General features: G+C 38.8%; 1 protein-coding gene across 1 annotated transcript in view; it reads left to right on the top strand.

Annotated features, from left to right (window-relative positions):
* Positions 1 to 7,863: 7,863 nt before the first annotated feature.
* TMX4 (thioredoxin related transmembrane protein 4) overlaps positions 7,864 to 21,115 on the top strand; it is a 41,004-nt gene continuing 27,752 nt past the window's right edge. The window contains exons 1-2 of the mRNA XM_080813183.1: positions 7,864 to 8,249; positions 19,936 to 20,051. Coding sequence (XP_080669309.1) covers positions 8,077 to 8,249; positions 19,936 to 20,051 — 289 coding nt within the window. The 5' untranslated portion in view covers positions 7,864 to 8,076. The remainder of the gene's footprint in view (positions 8,250 to 19,935; positions 20,052 to 21,115) is intronic.

The following is a 21,115-nucleotide window of genomic DNA, read 5'->3' as shown; positions in this document are numbered from 1 at the left end:
AGGATTGTTGCCATAGCCCAAACACCTGCACTAAATCCACCCATTTCAAAACTCAAGGGCGTGCGTGTGTGCGTGCAGCAAGATGCAAACAGTAACTCAACACCAGTTACACTTATAGGTAAGAATTCACTTAAAAGCATATATATCCTTTGGTCATTTTTTTTAAAGCTTTAAACAAAAGAAATTTGGTAATGCCTAAAAGCATAGGATTCAATCAAGTGTAGTATTTTAAGTTCATAAATATGCAAAACACATATACAGCCACTTACATTCATATTTTTAAAGTATTTTAGAGTTTTTAAATGTGTCTTTAGTATTTAGAATATTAAGTTAAGGGGACACATTTTATTAAGTGGTAGGAGAGTATTATTTATTAGTGTTTGCAGTGGGGGTCCTTGAGTCATCTTGTATCAGATTTTACAAGACAAAATAATATGTTTTCTGAAATTTTACCAGCTGGTGGACATCAACTCGGCCATCTGAAATTACTCGTGGTGGCAGAACGCAGAAAACAGAAATGACCAAACTCAACAAATCAGGGCTTCCCAGCCTCAGGGTTGTGGGTTATTAAAAATCTACCACCATACCACTGAGCTTAGCCTAAAGACCATCTTAATATATTTATAAATTTAAAGTATTCTGTTTATTCTTTAGTAGTAAATTGTATTAATGATTTATGTGAAATATAGACATTTGTTTTACTTACATTTTGATTACATTTTCTCTTACAGAGCAGACCTTGACTATTTTTTCCAGTTCCTGTCAGGAACATTCAAATTACTGCCTAACAATTTTTCCAAAGCACTTTATTGGGTAAAATGCTAGATGTTGAATTTTTGACCTGCATTATCTAATATTATAATGCTTACCTCTGTCTACTTTCGGATGTCAAATTTTTATATGATGGCAAAGGAAGAGGAGCTTGACATAGGGGAAAAGATTAAACATTGGGAGTATAAAATTAAATTTATTAATGGTGGACAGTTGTTTTTCACCTTCACCGGAATGTAAACAAAACAAAATTTTTCTTAAAAATCATGATTGTCGTAACTTGGGAAATATTTGTTTTGCATATCAAGATATATTTGCCAAAATGAGATCTGTAAAGTGAATTCTCGTATAGATATACAAGCGCTAACAGGTTAGTTAACATGTTTTCTGCCTTGGAGCAGAACAATAAACGCAATGGACATCTTTGTTCCTTTTAGTTTCTTCTCTATAGTAAAAATAAATCCTGACTTAATGTGTCAAGCAACAAATGCAGTTCCTGATTTCCCAACATTCAAATGCCTGAAGATAACGGATATTTGTTCATAATAAATATGGTTTGGATTTATTTTATTTTATTTTATTTGACAGAGAGAGATAGTGGGAGAGGGAACACAAACAGGGCGAGTGGGAGAGGGAGAAGCAGGCTTCCCGCTGAGCAGGGAGCCCTATGAGGGACTTGATCCCAGGACTCCGGGATCATGACCTGAGCCGAAGGCAGTTGCTTGACCAACTGAGCCACCCAGGCACCCCCGGATTTTTTTTTTAAGGTTGAGAGTTGAACTTTGGGGTTCTTAGTCTTTCGAGTTGTGTCATTTTCTCCATCTGCCCCTCGTGGTCATCTTTTCTATTCCTACATCCATTTCAGAGTAGCACTAAAGCTAATTGTCTTCCTCAGTATATTCTCAGCCTTCCTAATCTGAAATACTCTGGAGTGTCCAACAGTTAGTATTTTCTGAACATTATTTAAATTTTATTATTTAATGTGTTACTAGCCAATGCCTTGCACATTAAGAAGAGAGACTCTTGCCTCTCTTGCTCTCAAAGAATCTAGCACAAGGCATGCACACAATATCCACTCCAAGAAATTTGTTGAATGAAAAGAAGACACCAGCTGGTGTGCCTCAATCTCCAGGGCCTGGGGATTACTAGAGATCACCAAGCATTATGGGTAATTTTCATACTTGGATTCATTAAAGTTATTTTTCCCCTTTGTGTACCCTTTGCTAGATTTGTGCCACACAATTGCTATAGAATAAAATTTATGCCTCCCTCTTTTCCAGTTTTCATTTAATCCTACTTTAAAATTTTCATGCACATGCCAGGTTCGTGAATATTCTCTAATCAGAGAGTATAATCAAAAAGTGAGGAGGAAAAAAAAAAAAAGTGAGAAGGGCAAGTAGTTACAGAAGGAAAGCTCTTGTATTTAGTGTCCACTGAGGATTTTATGAAATCGAGGTGGTTCATCCTAATCACAGTTGGTTGAACCCAAAGGGGAATCATAGAAAATCATCAAATAAACTGTATTTGTAACTATAAAATATACTTTCCTGATCAGCATTGTACTGAAGCAAATCTTCATATTCATCCATCATTTGTATTTTTTCTTCTATAGATATTTATAATCTTTTCTATGTCCCTATTGGGTTGATGTCTTTTTCTTAATCAGTAGAACTTTGAATTTTAGGGATATGAAAACTTTGGGCATTATGTGAATTTCAGATCATTTTCCCCAGTTTGGCTTAATTTTATTTTCACTGTGTGGCAAACTTACCAGAATTCTTTTATGGCCTCAGTGTTTCATGTGTTACTGGAAAAAGCTTTGCCTGCCAGATGATTACAAAAGTATTCTCCCAAAACTTTTTATAGAGCATTCATTATTTTGTGCTTTTTTTCATTTGAAATCTATTTGGTATAGAGATTAAGGTAGAGATATATATATTTTTTCTTGATGAAAAGGAAATTGTCCTAACACTACTGAGCATTGTAAGTGTACATCAATCTTTAGTCCTAAGGACAACCACCTTTCCTAGAAATTGAGCTGTCTTAAGATTTGTTCTTGGCCAACGGACTATGAGCTGAACTGGTATGTACTAATTCTGGATTAAGGAAGCCAAAAAAGCTGCTTTTTTTTTTTTTCTTTTAAGATTTTATTTTCAACGATCACCTGGGTGACTCAGTCAGTTAAGCATCTGCCTTTGGCTCAAGTCATGATCCCAGAGTCCTGGGATCAAGCCCCACATCAGACTCCTAGCTCAGCGGGAGCCTGCTTCTCCCTCTCCCTCTATCTCTCCCCCTGCTCGTGCTCTCTCTCTCTCTCTCGCTCGCTCTCTGTATCTCTCTGTCTCAAATGAATAAATAAAATAAAATAAAAAGATTTTATTTTCAAGTAATCTCTACAACCAACTTGGGGCTTAAACTTACAACCCTGACATCAAGAATCTCTTGCTTTACTGACTAAACCAGCCAGGAGCCTCAGGAAGCCAAAAAATCTTGAAGCCTTTTACTTTTCTCTTTCTCCGCTATGATCGTGGCGGAGGCCTCATGTTGACATGAAGAGCCATAAGACTGAAGCAGCCTGTATTGTGTGGACCCTGCCCAGGCTTCAGCTTCTCTAGCGTCTCCTGGATCCAACGTGGAAAGTGCCTGGTGGAGACATGAGCTTTCTGAGTTAAGCCTTTGAGATTTGCAGGTTGTTTGTTACTGCAGTCTAAATCTACCTTTTCCTGACTAATATACTAACTTTCACATACTTATGCATGAACATATATTGTTTCTTGAGCCTTCACTCAGATCCATTTACCTATTTGCTTCTCCTTATACTAATTCCTCCGTTTTATTGTCACTTTATAGCATATTTTAATGCCTGAGGGGACAAGATTCATATCATTGATCTTTTTCAAAATCCTGTTGCCTAGTCATAAGCTTTAACTTTTTAAGACAGACTTTTAGAATTCTGTATAAAAGATCTTGGCTGTATTTTGAATTATATTGCATCAGATTTACAGATTAATTTGGGAAAACTGACATCTCTACCCTATAAGCCTATCCTGCTTTTTCTATATGTCTTGCATGTTTCTCCAGGTTTCCTTTTTTTTTTTTCCTGATAGTTTTTGTCGTTCTTCAATAAGATCTTTGCCCATATTACATTTTACAATTATTCTTACTGCTGCATAGGAAGAGAATTGGTGTGTCTATATTTCTCTTGTACGTAGCCTTCCTGAGCTCCCTAGTTTTTAAGAGAATTGGTTGATTCTCTTTTCCCAGGAGGCGGTCCTGGGATTGCTATTTCTTAGAGACTTAATCCTTCTTCTGAATTTGTTTCTAGTTACTAGCCTGGGACAATTCAGTGTATTTCCATTCTTCATGGCTTCTCCTACCATCTGTTCTAGGAAGTGTCCTATTTAAATTCTCCCTCCATCTCTTGTTCCTGTAAGGCATTTAGCAAATCTGTTTGTGTAATTAAATTCCTGTACTATTATTACTTTGTGGACTAATTTTACAGCACTACCTAGCTTATTTAACATTTCTGTATTGGTTTCACCATCCTTAGTAGGAAAACTATTGCATATACTCTTACTATGGAGTTTGTAATCTGAATATAATCTCTTTACCTCTCATTGATTATCCTCTTAATACCAAGTCCCGAGTTACCAATTTTAGCAAGGTCTTTGCTTGTTACTCTGTGTTAAAAGTTTCTAAATATATGGAATGTATGGATTGGAATATATGTTCTTATATTTTTTTCTTAAGTTCATTATTCAATGTGTAAAAAGTGTTCAAAGTACAAAAGATACTTTACCCTTAGGAGTACATTTATATAAATCTTGCCACATTTTTTAAAAAGTCTTTTCTGAATAAGTTTAACAAAAATCCTGTGAAGTCCCATGAGTCCTTAAACACTATGACATCAAAGCATGTAGCTTCCCAAAGGCTTGAAAACCATTTTTCCCAGTACTTTTTGCCCAAACACCGAATAGGGCAGATCTACTCACAAAAGGTAAAAGGGGAGAGGTAGTTCCCATGCTACTTTCTGGAAATGTCATCCCAAAATAACACCTAAGCTATTCTTGACAAAGTCATAAAAAGAAAATACTGGGTTGGTCAGTATGGGTTAGATGATCCATTAGTGACAAACAATTCCAAATTTTCAGGATGACTTTTTGATAAATGGAAGATAGCTACAATTTATTTTGGCTGTTTCTTGTTAAGGGGTAAAGTCTGATTCCTCTTCCCTTTAATCTGGGCTGGCCCTTAGTGATTTGTTTAACCAGTAGAACATAGTGGGTGTGACAAGTGTCTTCCACCATATGCAGGAATCCAAGCAAAAACCACCCAACCAATCTCCTCAGCCCCCAGAACCATGAGACTTTCTATTGCAGTAGTTATGTAGTAGTAGCTAACCTAAATAGGTTTATTATCATGAAAATGTATATCTTGCCTAGGCAAAATCCACTGAGAATCCAGGGGACCATCTAAGGCAACTATTCTCCATGAGGCATCTTATCAACCTAGCCTTCTCTCTTGTGTTGTATAATCCTAGATCATGTCTTTTCTCTAAATGTTTCATAGGAGGAGCTTCCTGCTTCCACTGGAAGGTCTCACATTTGTGATTAAAAGCTTCAATCTGCAAGTGGTACATACAGATGTTTTCTGCTTGCAGAACTTTTACATTGTTGGGTTAACTTCATGAGGAGTGTAGAAGCATACTCCTTTGTGGGCTGCAAAAGAGGAGGGCACTGGTATACCTCGACCACTTGTGATGCTTCGGTGAGAAACATGCAGATCTGGGATTAGAGGAAAAGGGGCATTTGGCTTTTAACTCCCTCTTCAACCCTAGAGAAAAAGGGGAAGCAAGGCAGGACCTCTTGTCAACCTGACTTCAAGTTACATCCTTGAAGACTTCACCAGGGTTCCTGATGTGTTTGGGGAATGGGGAGTAGAGTTACTGGAGTATATGGGGTTGTGGGAATGGCAGCATGGAAAGTGGGCAAAACTGAAGCTGGATTGTGAAGGGTTTTGTGTACCATGAAAAGCAAGTTTGACCTGATTCTAGGACAAATAGAGAGTCTTAGAAGCATTATAGCATGCTGTTGCCTCCAGATCATAAGACAAGCTTATTTAATCTACCATGTGCTAGGCATTATATTTACCCCATTTACCCTTCACAGTCCTCTTATGCAGTGGGTTCTAGTACTACCTGCATTTAAACAAAACCTTGGTGTGAACTAGTTTTAGCCCCAAGTTACATAGGTAAGAAGTGTCAGGGCTCAAGATACTGATCATTGGACAGCAATTGCCCCCTTACCTGGCTCTGTGTTATCACGAGGCTCTTTTGCTCCCCTACGTTCTTGCTATGTTCCTTCCTACTGACCTTACTTTGAAGGCCAGGAAATGCAATCCTTGAACACACATTTTGCCTTAGAAAGAGGAAGAGCCTTCAGCAATGGGTTTCCGTTGGGCCTCAGTCATTTTGCAAATTTTTCAGCATACACAAAAGTAGAGAAAAGTGAAAAATGAACTTAGCTTCAACGCTGATTGACACTGTCACTTATGTTTATCCATTCTCTTTGCATACCACCCCCCAATTTTATTTTTGGAGTATTATCAAGTGAGTTCTAGATACCATATTTTTAAATACATAAATATTTTACTATCCATAAGCCATAAAGACTTTTTAAAAATATAGTTATGAGACCATTATAACACCCCAAAATTAATAGTTATTTCTTTTTTTAATTTTTAATTTATTTTTATTTATTTATATATTTAAAGATTTTATTTATTTATTTGACAGAGAGAGATCACAAGTAGGCAGAGAGACGGAGAAGCAGGCTCCCTGCGGAGCAAATAGCTGGATGCAGGGCTTGATCCCAGGACCCTGAGATCATGACCTGAACCAAAGGCAGAGGCTTAACCCACTGAGCCACCCAGGCACCCCGTGGGTAATAGTTATTTCTTAATACAGAATCTGTTTTAAAGAATTTTTTCTACCAATCCCAAATCATATACAAAGCTGCACCAAAAAGAATGGTAGAATCCCTGTGTGTATTTCTTTTTATAAGCAAAATAAAACGTTTTCTATTGGGTTTATAGGATTGATTTGTATGCAATACCAGTGATCCTTACTAACACTTATTACAAGGACATTTTCCAAATTTACAATGATTTGTAAATGTGAGTCTTATATTTTTATGAGGGCTGGCTCCAGATAGCATTGAGCTACTGCTAATTAACACCTAACTCAAGTAAGATCTCCTCTGGAGGCAAAATTAATCTTTCTCTCCTATAGGATTAGAGATTAATCTCATGTAAACAGCAATACTGTTAGTTTTATAACGGTCTTTGTTTTAAGCCCAGGACAGAAATCACACTTTTTCATCATGTGTTGACCATATTATCTAGTTTTATGCTTTGCACAGCTAACAAATTTTTATAAAGCACACTTCTAATAGTATTTCAGCCATACAAACTCAGGATGTACTGTTCTCAAGGTACAGATGCATCTAATGCGTATCTGGAGAGAGATATGGAAATCATTTACGCTACTCTCATTTTAGATCTAGGGAACTGTAAGCCAAGAGAAGGGAGAGAGCCATTTAATTGTAACTGCCAATATTCTTTTATTCCCTGACTCGTTTTATGTTAGCACTCACGTCTTACAAAAAGTTTTTATAAAATTAAAATTATTTAAAAAAATTACAGAGTCTTGTTTCACTATTATCTCCAATTAGGCAGTGATACTTATATTCAGGGGCAGAGAGTAAATTTTCCCCTTCCTTTTAGCAAGAGATGGCCAAGCATCTTTCTGTTTTCTCATTATACATAGCTTTACTTTGCAGTCCATTATTACTTCCACTACCATTGAATAGGGGATGAATTTTTAAATTAGCGGCCCTGTTTCTCTTTAGAAATCCCCCACGCACGCCAACCCCCGTACTGGAGCCTGGGCACACGCGGTGCCTGTTCCAACTTAAGCAACATTGGGTCATCTGTTTATTTTCGGGGGGAGGAGGGGGGAAGGGCGTCAGAAAGAAAGAGCGGCCGTTGCCCACGCAACCGACACCCTGGGCAACGGCAAGGCGAGGCGGGAGGGGGCGTGGCCTCGGCGGGCCCGGGCGGATAAGAGGCGGCGCTGGCTGCTCGCCTCCGAAGCTGGGACTGTCGGTGCGGCCGGGCGGAGGCGGGGCGGCCCGGCACCACCTCCGACTACCTGGAAAGGCCGGGGCTGGCGGGCTAGCGAGGCCCCGGGCCCGCGGCTTCCTTTCCCCACGCCCCCTGCCGAGGAGCGTCCCTCCGCGCCCCAACATGGCGGGCGGGCGCTGGGGTCCGCTGCTGACGGCGCTCCTGGTGGCCCGAGTCGAGGCGGCGGCGGAGGGCGGCCCCGAGCAGGCCGCGCTACCGGAGGAGCGGAGCTGGGTGCGGCCCATGACCGCCTCCAACTGGACGCTGGTGATGGAGGGCGAGTGGATGCTGAAATTGTGAGTGTGCCCGCCCGCCCCGCACGCACACTGCCTTCGTGGGCGCCGCCCTCCCAGAGCCGTGCGGGTGTCTGTGGATCCTGCACTGCCCGTTGGGCTCGACCACTGCTCGCTGGGCGACCTGCGGCGCCGGGGCCGGGCTGCTCACGCTGCGCATGCGCGCCAGGCCCTCCGCGGTGACAGCTGCGGGTGCCGAGCATCGCCTCCCTCCTCACCCCACCCCGCCCTATTAGCCACCAGCTTTGGGGGGAAAGAGTTTGAGGGATGGGGTGGGCAGCTTACCACGGGGAGGGGGGTAAATGGGCAAAACCTGTGAAAAAATCGCGTCCTTTTGATATAGGCGTGTACATAGAGAAAGGGCTGCCATTCGATGACATTTACATGTAGTACAATTATGTAGCACGGGCTAGGCAAGGTATTTGTTGAATGAATAATTCCAGCACGGCGGAGGGCAGACCGGTTTGTGCGAAGTGGCTTGGTTTTCATTTTGAAGACCCCGGGATGTCAGTGTGAAAAATAAAACAGGAAGATGCGAGTGTTTTTGAAGTTTTTAGAACAAGATTTCAAATAAATGTTGATGTTGGTTATCATTTTCAGACGTAGAGATTTCTGGGTAGATATCTTAATTGTGCTAGTGTAATAAAAGGATCTTCCTAGGTTGCCCTTTTTGAACATAGAAGGTAATTGTACGTAGTTCCTTTGCTTGAAGGAGACGGGAAAAATACAGTTTTGAGTTAGGAACAGGCAAGTAGCTTAAAATTAACTTCTAGGAAGAAATTGATCATTTGGAAAAAAAGCGTTGAGGTAGACAATGGGCAGATGTCTGAACAGGCTTCAGAGACCATCATGGTGGGCTTGCCCGGCAAAAATGAAGAACCTCTGGAGAAATGATCTCTGAGAACTTAATCTCTGTAGACTGTAGTTTCAGGTAATATACATACTTGATCACTACTGTTTGCTGATTAATCTTACTTGAGGACACAGACACACAGAATTGGATCTTTTCTTATTTGTCCAAGGCCAAATTTTGATTCTTTCAATTTAGATTGCAAACAGATGCCTGTGGAGTGAAAACCTCACTGTGAGATCAGGACCAAAAGTTGCAACTCCCTTAGCAGATTACATTGTTCAGAAAACACAATACCATGACCCCTTCAAACATGCATATACCTTTTGGTCACAAAGAAGGGGATATTTTAGACCTCTGTGTAAAATGCCTTTGATATCATAATGAACCAATGAAATGATTAAAGAGAACTGTAGACTTGAAAGACTTATTAGGCTATTTAATCACTTTGGATAAAGATGAGGTCATTTTCCATTTAAGGGGAAAACTTCTAAGTAAGTGGAGCTTTATTCAACACTGTCACGTTTGTAATAATTGTAAGAATTTTCGACTGCATCTTGTCAGCTAGTACTACAGAAAGTTCTATGTAGGTGCTTACACAGTGGAGCTTTCTAGATGTCAATTTTCTGAATAAATCTGACTTTGTGTATGTGCATGATGAAGGTCAAAGCTGAAGTCCTCAACTCCTTTATAGCTCCTTTTTGGAATAGCTATGATTTTTTTTTTCTTTAAGTAAAAGAACTAAGCAAACTAAAGGAGAGTGTAAGCCACATTACGCTCATAAATAGCAACAAGCAACAATTCCTGTGTTTGGCTATGGTGACTGTTCAAATTGTATTCTTCATAAATGTACAGGCCCAGACATGGTAACAAATTGCTGTAAACTTGCCACACGTCCATTGCATGGAATACGTTTGGGCTGTGATACAAGATGAAACTTGTAACCCGGAAGTAAGCTGCCCTTGAGATCATTTTAGTGGAAGTTCCCTTTTCATCGAGTACACTTCAGAATAGTTCAATATGAAAGGAGGCTGTAAAGGAAAAAAAAATACTTAAACCGTTATATCCAGATTTTTCTATCTACCAGAACCTAAGTCCTGAAGAAATATTGTGGCTCTTATCTGTTTGTAATTTGTACTACTCTGTCTCCTCCCTTTGACAAAAATCCAACACTTAAAAAACATAAAATTCATTATATTCTCTACCATGATAGGCCTATAAATTTCTAAGAATTCACTCAAATAGCCAATATTTTGTCAGGTTTTTTTTTACTGGTGTATATAACAGAGAAAAGCCAAATGTGTTAATATTAGCTACCATGTCAATCCCTCTTTCAAGTGAACTGATCATAATAAACAGATTGTTAGGGGTCCACAGCTGATGCATTTAACTTTCCTACAGAAGCAAGTTAGGAGGCTTTCTGATAGTATTAAGATTTTGACATTACTTTGAATGACAGTTCTTTATTTGTTCATTTGCTTATATGGAACTTCTGGGAATTTTTTCTTTTATATCCCACTTCATACAAAGCTCCTATAATACAATTCCTAGTTATATTGGGATTGATAATTTAACTTATTTTTAAGAACCTAGCAGCATTTTCTGCTTCTGTTGTAAAACCTAATTTGTTGTATCTTCATCTTTAAAACAGTTTTTTTGGTAACTTGCAATTGAATTTTCAGTTTTTTAAAAAGATTTATTTATTTTAGTGATAGAGAGGGAGAGAGTATGTGCATGGGCAGTCAGGGGCAGAGGGAGAGAATATTTGAGGAGACTCTCAGAGTGGGAACCTGAGATCATGACCTGAGCCAAAACCAAGAGTCAGTCGTTCAGCCAACTGAGTCACCCAGGTGCCCCTGAATTTTCAGTTTTAAAAAAGCACTGCTCTGGGGGCGCCTGGGTGGCTCAGTGGATTGGGCCGCTGCCTTCGGCTCGGGTCATGGTCTCGGGGTCCTGGGATCAAACCCTGCATCGGGCTCTCTGCTCAGCATGGGACCTGCTTCCCTTCCTCTCTCTGCCTGCCTCTCTGCCTACTTGTGATCTCTCTCTCTGTGTCAAATAAATAAATAAAATCTTTAAAAAACAAAACACTGCTCTGTTAAGGAGAAATATCAGGTAAAAATATATTTGTAGTAACTCACCGTTTCAGTTCTGAAAACTTTTTTTTTTAAACCTGAAAAATTATTCCATTACTATTTACATTTTCTTTACTGCTTATTGTATATTCATGTGTTTCTCGTCTTGTTTGCTTTTATACATTGTTTTATAATGTTATCCCTGTTGCTGCCATGTCTCTAAAATTGCCTTGCTGTGCTTTTCTTTTCTTTTTTTTTTTTTTTAAAGATTTTATTTATTTATTTGACAGAGATCGCAAGTAGGCAGAGAGACAGGCAGAGAGGGGTGGGGGGGGAGCAGGCTCCCACTGAGCAGAGAGCCCGATGCGGGACTCGATCCCAGGACCCTGAGATCATGACCTGAGCCGAAGGCAGAGGCTTAACCCACTGAGACACCCAGGTGCCCCCTTGCTGTGCTTTTCTCATCTTAACCTCTGATGAAAAGTTTGCCCTTTCTCAGGGTTAGGAAAGGTTATATAATCTGTAAAATATTTTCTGATGTTTTCTTTATTTCCATTGTTTTGTATTATCCTTCATTTAGTTACTTTGTAACCTTTTGCTATTTTAAACTTTTTTGGTTCCCATTGTATCAGTCCTTGCAAATACTACTTGTGTTCTTTTGAGAAACAACAGTATATATTCTATATACTTTTCTAGTGGTCCTTCCCACCCCCACCCCCACCCCGCCCCGCCAAGGGCAAAAAGAAGCTATCCAAGCAGCTTTATTTTGAGCTGCCTACTTTTAATCTGATATCCAGAGGCTAAGTACAGGGGTTACCTCTGTAAAGTGTATGGCTCTTTATAAAACACTACTTTTTTTACTTTTTTCTTGGGACAATCATGTTTAAACTTGAAAACAGTCACAGTGATGGAGGGAAGTCTCTTTTATTTCCCTGGGACCTCTAGGTTTTACTAATTTCCCCCCAAAATCCTTCTTATTTCTGAAGAGAACATCTTCAACATCGTCGCCTTAGCTTGTCCCTGTCAAATAATTATCATTTTTTTGCAGTTTAATAGATTATCTTGATGTGCTGATTGAATGTTTAAGAGATAGTCATTAAATGCTTGTTATGTTTCAGGTTTAGAGTTAGGGATCTGGGAAGATGAAAATGAGCTACATTCTTTGATTTCAAGGGGCTGTCAGTCTTCTGTGCTCTGAAGGAAATAAGTAGCAGATACAGCATTCATTTATTTAGCATATGTTTACTGAATGCTTTTTCTCTGTCAAGCATTCAGCAGTGGTTCTCATCAGGGCCCTATTGGCGTCTTGGCTTGGACAGTTCTTTGATGTATGGGGGTGGCCTGCCCATTGCTGCCCCTGCCCATTACATTCTAGGATTCACCAAAAAAATTTAGCAATCTCCATCCCCTATGCATATTTCCAAATGTGTCTGATTGAAAACCACTGCCCTGGCTACTGTTCTGCGTATTTAAAAACACGCAAAAAAAAAAAAAAAAAAGCTCATAAGTGAATATGTAAGTATTTGATTTCAGATTGTTTCCACAAAGGGTTATCCGCATCACCTCCATGATCCTCATCATCTCAATCACAGTAAACTTGCATTGCTCACATCACATGTCCTCTTGTTCATCAATGCTCTCTCTCTCTCTCTTTTTTTAAAGATTGTATTTATTTATTTGACAGAGATCACAGGTAGGCAGAAAGGCAGGCAGAGAGAGAAGAAGGGAAGCAGGCTCCCTGCTGAGCAGAGAGCCCAATGTGGGGCTTGATCCCAGGACCCTGGAATCATGATCTGAGTTGAAGGCAGAGGCTTTAACCCACTGAGCCACCCAGGCAGCCCTCATCAATGCTCTCTTATTTGATCATCCTAGCAGTCAGGTACAGAACTCTTATTCTCATTCTCATTTACTAGAGGAGATTAAAACTCGAAAAGGTTAAAGCTTTGGCCAAGGCCAGTAGTAAGTGGTTGGCAAGGCCAGAACTAGAATGCAGGCTTGAGCTTTGCAGTTCTTGATGCAAGCCTAGAGTAGCTGGGTAGTGAGGGAGCCTGGGTGATTCATGCTTAGACTGTCAGCTAGACATCACCATGAGCCACCTGAAAGATAACCTTTTCCCTGTGGGATTCAGAGGCCCACCCATAATTTTATCCTCTGTAGAATCTCCAAATAAAGAGCATCATTGCTATATTCTCGTTCCTGACACTCTTCACCACTCAAACAGGTGCTCTGCCTTCTGTGCACACCAACCACCTGGGAGAATTCTCAGCTTGTCTTCTTTGTATCTAGCATGGCCCTTATCACAACTTGTAATTATAAATTAATTTATATGCTTCCACACTAGGTTTTTGTCTAATTCCTCTTCTAGACAATCAGCTTTTCAGTAGGGGACGAAAGTCTTTCTTCTTTCTATTTATCTCCAGAGCCTTCATAACAAGTACTAAGTGTTCAATAAATACTTTGACTAAGTGAATGAATGAATAATAGACTAGTTATTCCTTTAATCAAGAGCTTCCTCAAGCACATCACTGAGGGAAACATCTATCTATCTATATTTTCATAGGTACTAAGGATAGTCGTTATCATCTCCCTTTTGTTCATTAGAGTAATAAATATTTACTGTGGCCCAGGACTTACTCTAGCTAGGTATGAGGCATCAGTCACTGTCTTCATGGAGCCTTCATTCTAAAGAAAGTAGTGAATTCTAATTCCTTTAGCAGGTATCATGGTTTTTGTAGAGTTATCAAGTTTTATTTTTCCTCTGCATGTGATGACAAAATGTCCTAGAAATGATCTTGTAAAGAAATAGAATCAAAGGTAAACCTTCCAACTCTTGGATCATTAAGCTTGTCCGTATTTTCTAGAGAAAGGAGTAACACTTGATGTAGATCATTGGTTGACATTTTGATTTAGTTTCATGTATTAAGTCAGAGAAAGGTGAACCTGGTGTACCTCTTTCATCTTCATTGTCACAGATTCTTTTGAGCACTTTGGTCAAAGTTAGTTCTAAGTGAAAAACCTACTGTATCAGTCATTGTCCATCTCTGTTCTGCAAGGATAAGAAAAGAGAATGTGCACTCTCTCCTGAAGAGAGTGTGTGAAATTTGAGCCAAGACAGAAGAAGAAAAATTGCCCATTATTGGGGATAAAATGTATTTTTAGTAAAATGTTATTTCTAGGACATGTTTTTAAGTAATTCCTTTCTTGTACACTTAATAGAATCTCACACCAAATTCAGTTGGTTTATGCAACCAAAGTAATCAAAGGCTTTCCACCACCTTGCATATAGCAGAAGCTCAGTGTAATATATACATAAATATGAACATGGATGACAAAAACATGCTTTTGAATTCTGTTTCCCAGAAGTGGTAAAAAAAACATTGGACTGATATCCAAGTTGATGTAATGTAACAGTGTTTTAGCTATCTGGAATGTATTTCAAATGTCTTTATGAAGCTTACTAACTATATACCACGCCGCCTAGGAAAAGTTTAAATAGAAAAGATACTATTGTATAGTTTCCATGACTATAAAGGTTCTAATTCCTCTTGGAGGCTCTTAAATGAAAAAAGGATGAATTTGAATGTAAAAGACAAAGTTATGGCAGGTCAACTCCTTTATAGTTCCTAGAAGACTGACGTTATAAACTAGTTTTAAATAATATAAATGAAGACCATATTCAGTCCTTTCTGCTGATTTTTGTCATGGATATGTACATAAAAATTACATTTATATCTACATACATACACAGAGAGAGAGAGTGTGCATGAGTACATGAAAGTCATGAGTTTCCCTTGTTTGTATTGCTTTGGCCCCTGAGGTATTTTCCTTTAGTAGGTTCTGAATTACTGTCTAAAACATAATTCTTTAGGTCCAAAAGAATACTAATCATTTAAAAAGCTGAAACAACAGTGGACCAATTCCCACACCAGAGACTCAGAGCTGACTTATTTCTACCACCAAAAGAACACACTAAGTCAGTGAATGATGTTGGTGCACTCCAACACAAATAGCTCTGATTAAATCTCAGAAATAATGACATTCATAGTCTCCAGTGGGTAGCAGCTACATAAAAATTGGAATATCTAAAGTGACCTCAATGGCATTTTTATATCTTGGGATATAAAAATGTCACCAAAATCCCAATTTTCATAATAGCCTGTCTAAAGATTAGGGACTGGGTTTTAAAAAATAAAAGATGAAGTTTGCATGATTTAATAATTACTGATAAAGTAAATATGTCCCTGAGTTAAATGCAAAGGCATAGGCCTAGGGAAACAAAGCAAAAAGAATCTAGAGTTCATTTAATTGTACTGCAAGATTTCTTCCTTATTTTTGGTAATTTCTTCTTTCTGTCTGGTTCTCTCTCTCTTTCTCCCTTTCCATCTTCCCCTCTCTCTCTTTCTCTCTCTGTGAATATTGGATCTTATTTTCCTTGGAGGTTTTATCACATAACTACCTCCATCTGGGTTCTTGTTCTGCGTGGTCTTAGGTGACCTTAAGCAAGTTCCTTTACACCCGCCTTGTCTGTTTGACAGTGATGTTGTAAGGTTCAGATGAGCTCTAATGCATCATCAAAGTGTCTTGGAAACCAAGCAGTATATTACAAATGTTATTGGTATTAGTGATTGTTCTTAATATGTGCCTGCTTTATATAAGTCATCTAATCTCCCAGTAACCTTCTAAGGTAGCTGCTGTTACTGTCCCATTTTGCAGTTGAGGAAGCTAAGGCATGGAGTGATTACTAACCTGACCAAAGTCACATGGATACTTGTGGTTGGTCTTGTTGAGTCCTTTGGCAGAACTCTTATTCAATACACTGAAATGCCCATTGAAGTACTAAATAATAAAATGTTCTCTTTATCCCTAAAGTTTACCAGCTGCTTGCCCCAGTATCATCTGCCATACAGATATTTTTTAAATATGTAAAAAATGACTTTTCTCAAAGACAGTTATTTTCTTTGAAGTTTGTTTATTTATTTATTCAGCAAATATTTATGTACCAGGTATATACTCTACCCTGGAAATGTCGAGATACATGTGTTTAAAATCAGCCATGGTCAAAGATGTCAGCAGATGGTTCCTGGTCCATGTTCTCTGGTCCATATCTCTGGGGTTTCGGGGATTACACAGTGAGCTGTAATGAGAAGATTAATGACTTTTTGGAATTATCTTGGAATTGGCTATACTAGACCCTTCTAGAGACGGATGAACAGTCCTTAGGATGAACAGTTGTGCTAAAGTCTGGCAGCTTTTGGAGCCTGGCTGGAGAGAGAAATGCATGCCTTGCTTTGGGTAGTCCTTTTTCTCCTGGGCTGTGCCCAATCTCAATACTTGTCTTGAGATAAATGCAACCTCCCATCATGTTGACTTTTAATACCCCCCCTTCCCCTTTCATAATGTGAAGGAGCAAAGTATTGCCCCATTTCAGAGATGGGTTTGTTGTTGTTTTTCAGGAAAGTTGGTTCGTATGCATCATTGCCTTGTGTGTTGCATGGCACTTATATCCACGCTTCTGCTCAGGTCAAGGTGAAAGGGTTCGTGAATGATGACCTGACAGCACCTTTGAGCCTAAATCTTGTCATAGAATTTCATCATTTAATGTTTTTCCCCCTTTATTTTCTTTCCTAAGACATTTTTTCCTGTTTGTGTTTATTTTATTCTTTTGGCAGACATTGTTTCCTGCCTCTTTTCCCCCACCGCTTCCTTCTGTTAATGTGGAAATAATAGATGCCACATTTTGTAAAAATAATTCAGGAATAGAAAAAAAAGGAAAATAAATTGGGGGGGAATCAATATTTTCACAATGTTGAGCCTGCCCATCCAGAACTTTTTGGATCTTTCCATTTAATCAAATCTTTAAGAAATATATTTGATCATTATGTTGTACCTAAAACTTATATAATGTTATAAGTCAGTTATACCTTAGTTATACCACAGTAAAACAACAAAAACTATTTATTAGGAAAATCTCATACATAAATGAAAATAGGAGTAGTATAATGAACCCCCATCATTCATCATCCAGATTCAGTAGTTGTATCAACATATTGCCAATACTAGTTCATCCATATCTCTTGCCCTCTATCCTGGGTGGCATAATTTATGTACTATAAAATTCACGCATTGTACATAAATGATTCAGTGATATCAAGTCTTTTAAAAGAATCTATTGCATCTCTTCCCTCAGCATTTTGACTTGAGTTGAGGATTTTTAAAAAATATAATCTAAACAGATTTAAGTAGATTTTTAAAAATATCTTGTCTAGTTGATGGCATCCCAATATATTATTCAAAATGCCTGGGGATGTTTTTTCCTGGAGTATCCTGTCCTATTTTATGAGCATTGATTAATTAATTTTATTTACTGCTTTTTTTCTCCTGGGTATCATTAAGCAAAATGGAGTGTCTCTCCATTTGTTTTCGTGTATTTTTGTCACATTGTTCTGTAAATGTTCGTTTTCCTTTTAATTGTGTCCTATGTTAGTATTTTAACATGGATTTCTAGTGTATATTATTGTTTGTTCACAGTATTTTATATTAAGAATAGCTCTACCAGCTCTTTAAGTCTCCATGACGCATATTTGATCCCAATTCCTTCTAATTTCAAATGATACCTGCCTTTCTGTGGAAGTTTCCTTGGACTACTGCAAATTACCACTAACTTAGTAGCTTTAAACAGTGGAAATTTATCCTCTCGCAATTCTGGAGATCAAAATTCCAAAATCACCATGTTAGCAAGCTTGGCTCCCTCTGGAGGCTCTGGGAGAGCTTCTGTTCCATGCCTCTCATAGCTTCTGTGGCTGCCAGAAGTCCTTGGCATTCCTTGGCCTGTAGCTACAGACCACCCATCTCTGACTGCATCTCCACATGGCCTTCCTCCTGTGTTTCTGTGTCACACTTTGCTCTTCTTTCTTTTATGAGAACCTACTCTAAATCCAGGAATAGCTCACATCAAGATATTTACTTTAATTATATGTGTAAATACCCTTATTCAGAATAAGATCATATGCGTGAGTATGGAGGGTTAGGACTCTATTTTAAGACACACTGTGCAATCCACTCTACTTTCTAAACAGCAGTTTTCTCTCGATTCCTGTTTTAACATCTGCATATGACATCCTGGAACACATTAGAGCTTTATGGCCCATTTATGATGTTTTCTAGCATCATGGGAGGCAAAGTGAGGCCATTAGCATATTACCAGGAGGAAGCACAGCCTTCCAGTTTGCTTCTGTCTTATCTGTCCCTGATCCATTATCCACAGAGCTGCCAGATGACTTTTCCAAAAATGTAAATCTGATCATGAGTCTTAACTTTTTTTAGGGCGTCAGTCATGGAGCTTGGAATAAAGTCCTGACTCTCTATACAACATTTTAAAGGCTGTGAGTGATGTTTTCATCCTGTCCTGTCAATACTCTGTCTTCACACTTCCTGTTCTCTCTGGTTGGGTTAGAACATTCCTTGACCCCTCTCTGGCTATTACTCTTACTTTAGATCTTAGCACAGACGCTCCATTCTCTGTGGGCTCTTCTGAGTTCACCCAGCTTCTGAGTGTTCCATAGCATCTGTTCCACATTCTCAGTCATGGCATCTGCCTCTTTGATTGTCATTATCCCCGTGCTTACCTCTTTTCATCTATGGATGATAGACTCCACAAGGAGGAAGGAGGCACCACATCTGTCTTGTTCACAAAGGTAGCCTCAGTTCTTAACATGGTCCTTAGATCATGTTTATTGAATGAAAAAATAATCTAAAACAGTAGAGTTCTGGTTGAAGGCCCAAGTATTTATTTATTTATCTTTAAAGATTTTATGTATTTATCTGCCAGAGAGAGAGAGCACACACAAACAGGGAGAAGTAGGCTCACTGAGCCAGGAGACTGATGTGGAGATTGTCCCAGGACCCTAGGATCATGACCCCAGATCATGACCCCAGCCCAAGGCACACTTAACCAACTGAGCCATCCAGGTGCCCCAGCCAAGAGTTTATTTCTAACCCTTCTTCTATTTAAGAAAGAGTCTGTGGAGCAGGCTTAGCCTGTAGCTTCTACTTTCTCTGAATGGCTCAGAACTGCCACATATCTTTGGAAATGACCTGCATTTTGGGGGACCCATTAACAATGCATCTTCTGGTCTCTACTCATCAGATCTTACTTTGATGAATCTGAAACTGGTTTGGCTAGTTTAAAGACACCCTTGTGAAAATTGTCCTCCTTTAGTGGCAAACTCAAAGCCGTTTCACCCTCAAAAATCAAAAGCTATCTGGAAAGTAGTAAAATTTGGGTCCATTGTAAGAATAACATGGAAGTAAAATATTTTATATATTACAATAATTCATAAAAATCTTCTTTTTTTTTTTAAAGATTTTATTTATTTGACAGACAGATCACAAGTAGGCAGAGAGAGAAGGGAGGAAGCAGGCTCCCTGCTGAGCAGAGAGCCCGATGCGGGGCTGGATCCCAGGACCCTGGGATCATGACCTGAGCCAAAGGCAGTGGCTTTAACCCACTGAGCCACCCAGGTGCCCCATAAAAATCTTCTTAAACTTTGGTTATTTTATCGCCAGGGAACTGATATTCATATGTTACGTTCTGTTGTGGGGGGAGTATTCTGTTTTTTCTGTATTAAGCAACTTCAGAAAAGCTTGCTTTTGTTCTTCCCTTTAGTTAAGAATTTATTTTTTAAATTTAAATGCTCTATTTCTCTACTTTGCTTTATAGATTTTTTTCATATGTTTGTATTGACTAACAATTTTTCTTTTACAGTTATGCTCCTTGGTGTCCATCCTGCCAGCAGACTGATTCAGAATGGGAGACATTTGCAAAGAACGGTGAAATACTTCAGATCAGTGTAGGAAAAGTAGATGTCACTCAGGAACCAGGTACTGTACATGTTGAACATTAAATGCAAAAGTTTGTTACTGTTTAATTGAGTTTTTTCAAGTGTATAGGAGAGTTGAAAGACTAGGATACTGAGTACCCATGAACTGACCAGCTAGAATCAACAGGTAACATTTTGGCATATCCGGGTCTGTCTATGTGTGTTTGTGTTTACATATATGTGTGTGTGTGTGTGTGTGTGCATATATATATATAATATATATGAGATATATATTTATATTGTTATTATTAATTTGCTGAATCATTTGAAAATTAGTTATAGACCCCATGATACTTTACCATCAATACTTCAACATATTAAAATCTTTCTCCTTATTTCCCATGTTTTTTTATAGTTTTTCGAACCAGGATCTAACCAAGGTTCACCAACTGAATTAAGTAGTTACATTTTTTTAATTAACTAATTAATTAATCTTTAAAAATTTTATTTATTTGACAGAGAGAGACACAGTGAGAGAGGGAACACAAACAGGGAGAGTGGGAGAGGGAGAAGCAGTCTCCTCACTGAGTGGGGAGCCCAACTCAGGGCTTGATCCCAGGACCCTGGGATCATGACCTGAGCTGAAAACAGACACTTAAGGACTGAGCCACCCAGGTGCCCCAGTTACATCTTTTCAGTTTCCCTCAATCTAGAAGATAGCCCCCTTCCTTTTTTTCATGGCATTATGACATTGACACTCTGAAGAGAACAGACCAGGGATTTGCCTAGGTGTTTCTTTATGGTAACATTTAATTTATTCTTCTATTTTGTTCAAGTTTGAATTTTGGTCAAAAGCATGATTCGGGGTAAATATTAATGGCAAGAGTACTTTATAGGTGATCCTGTGGCTTAAATTGTATTCTCTCAGAAGACACATTATCACCATTAATGCTGTTGAGTTTGAGCACTTGGTTAAGGTGATGAGGATAAACTTCTCTATTATAAAGGAAATACCCTATTTGTGATTAGGGAATAACCTCTGGGGTGATACTTTGGGGATTTAAATCCATGATGATCTTATCTGAATCAAATATTTCATAATGGATTCCGAAATGGTGAATTTCT

The sequence above is a fragment of the Martes martes genome (genome assembly GCF_963455335.1).
Source record: "Martes martes genome assembly, chromosome: 9".
NCBI classification, from domain to species: Eukaryota; Metazoa; Chordata; class Mammalia; order Carnivora; family Mustelidae; genus Martes; species Martes martes.
This window is presented reverse-complemented; position numbering and strand designations above follow the sequence as displayed.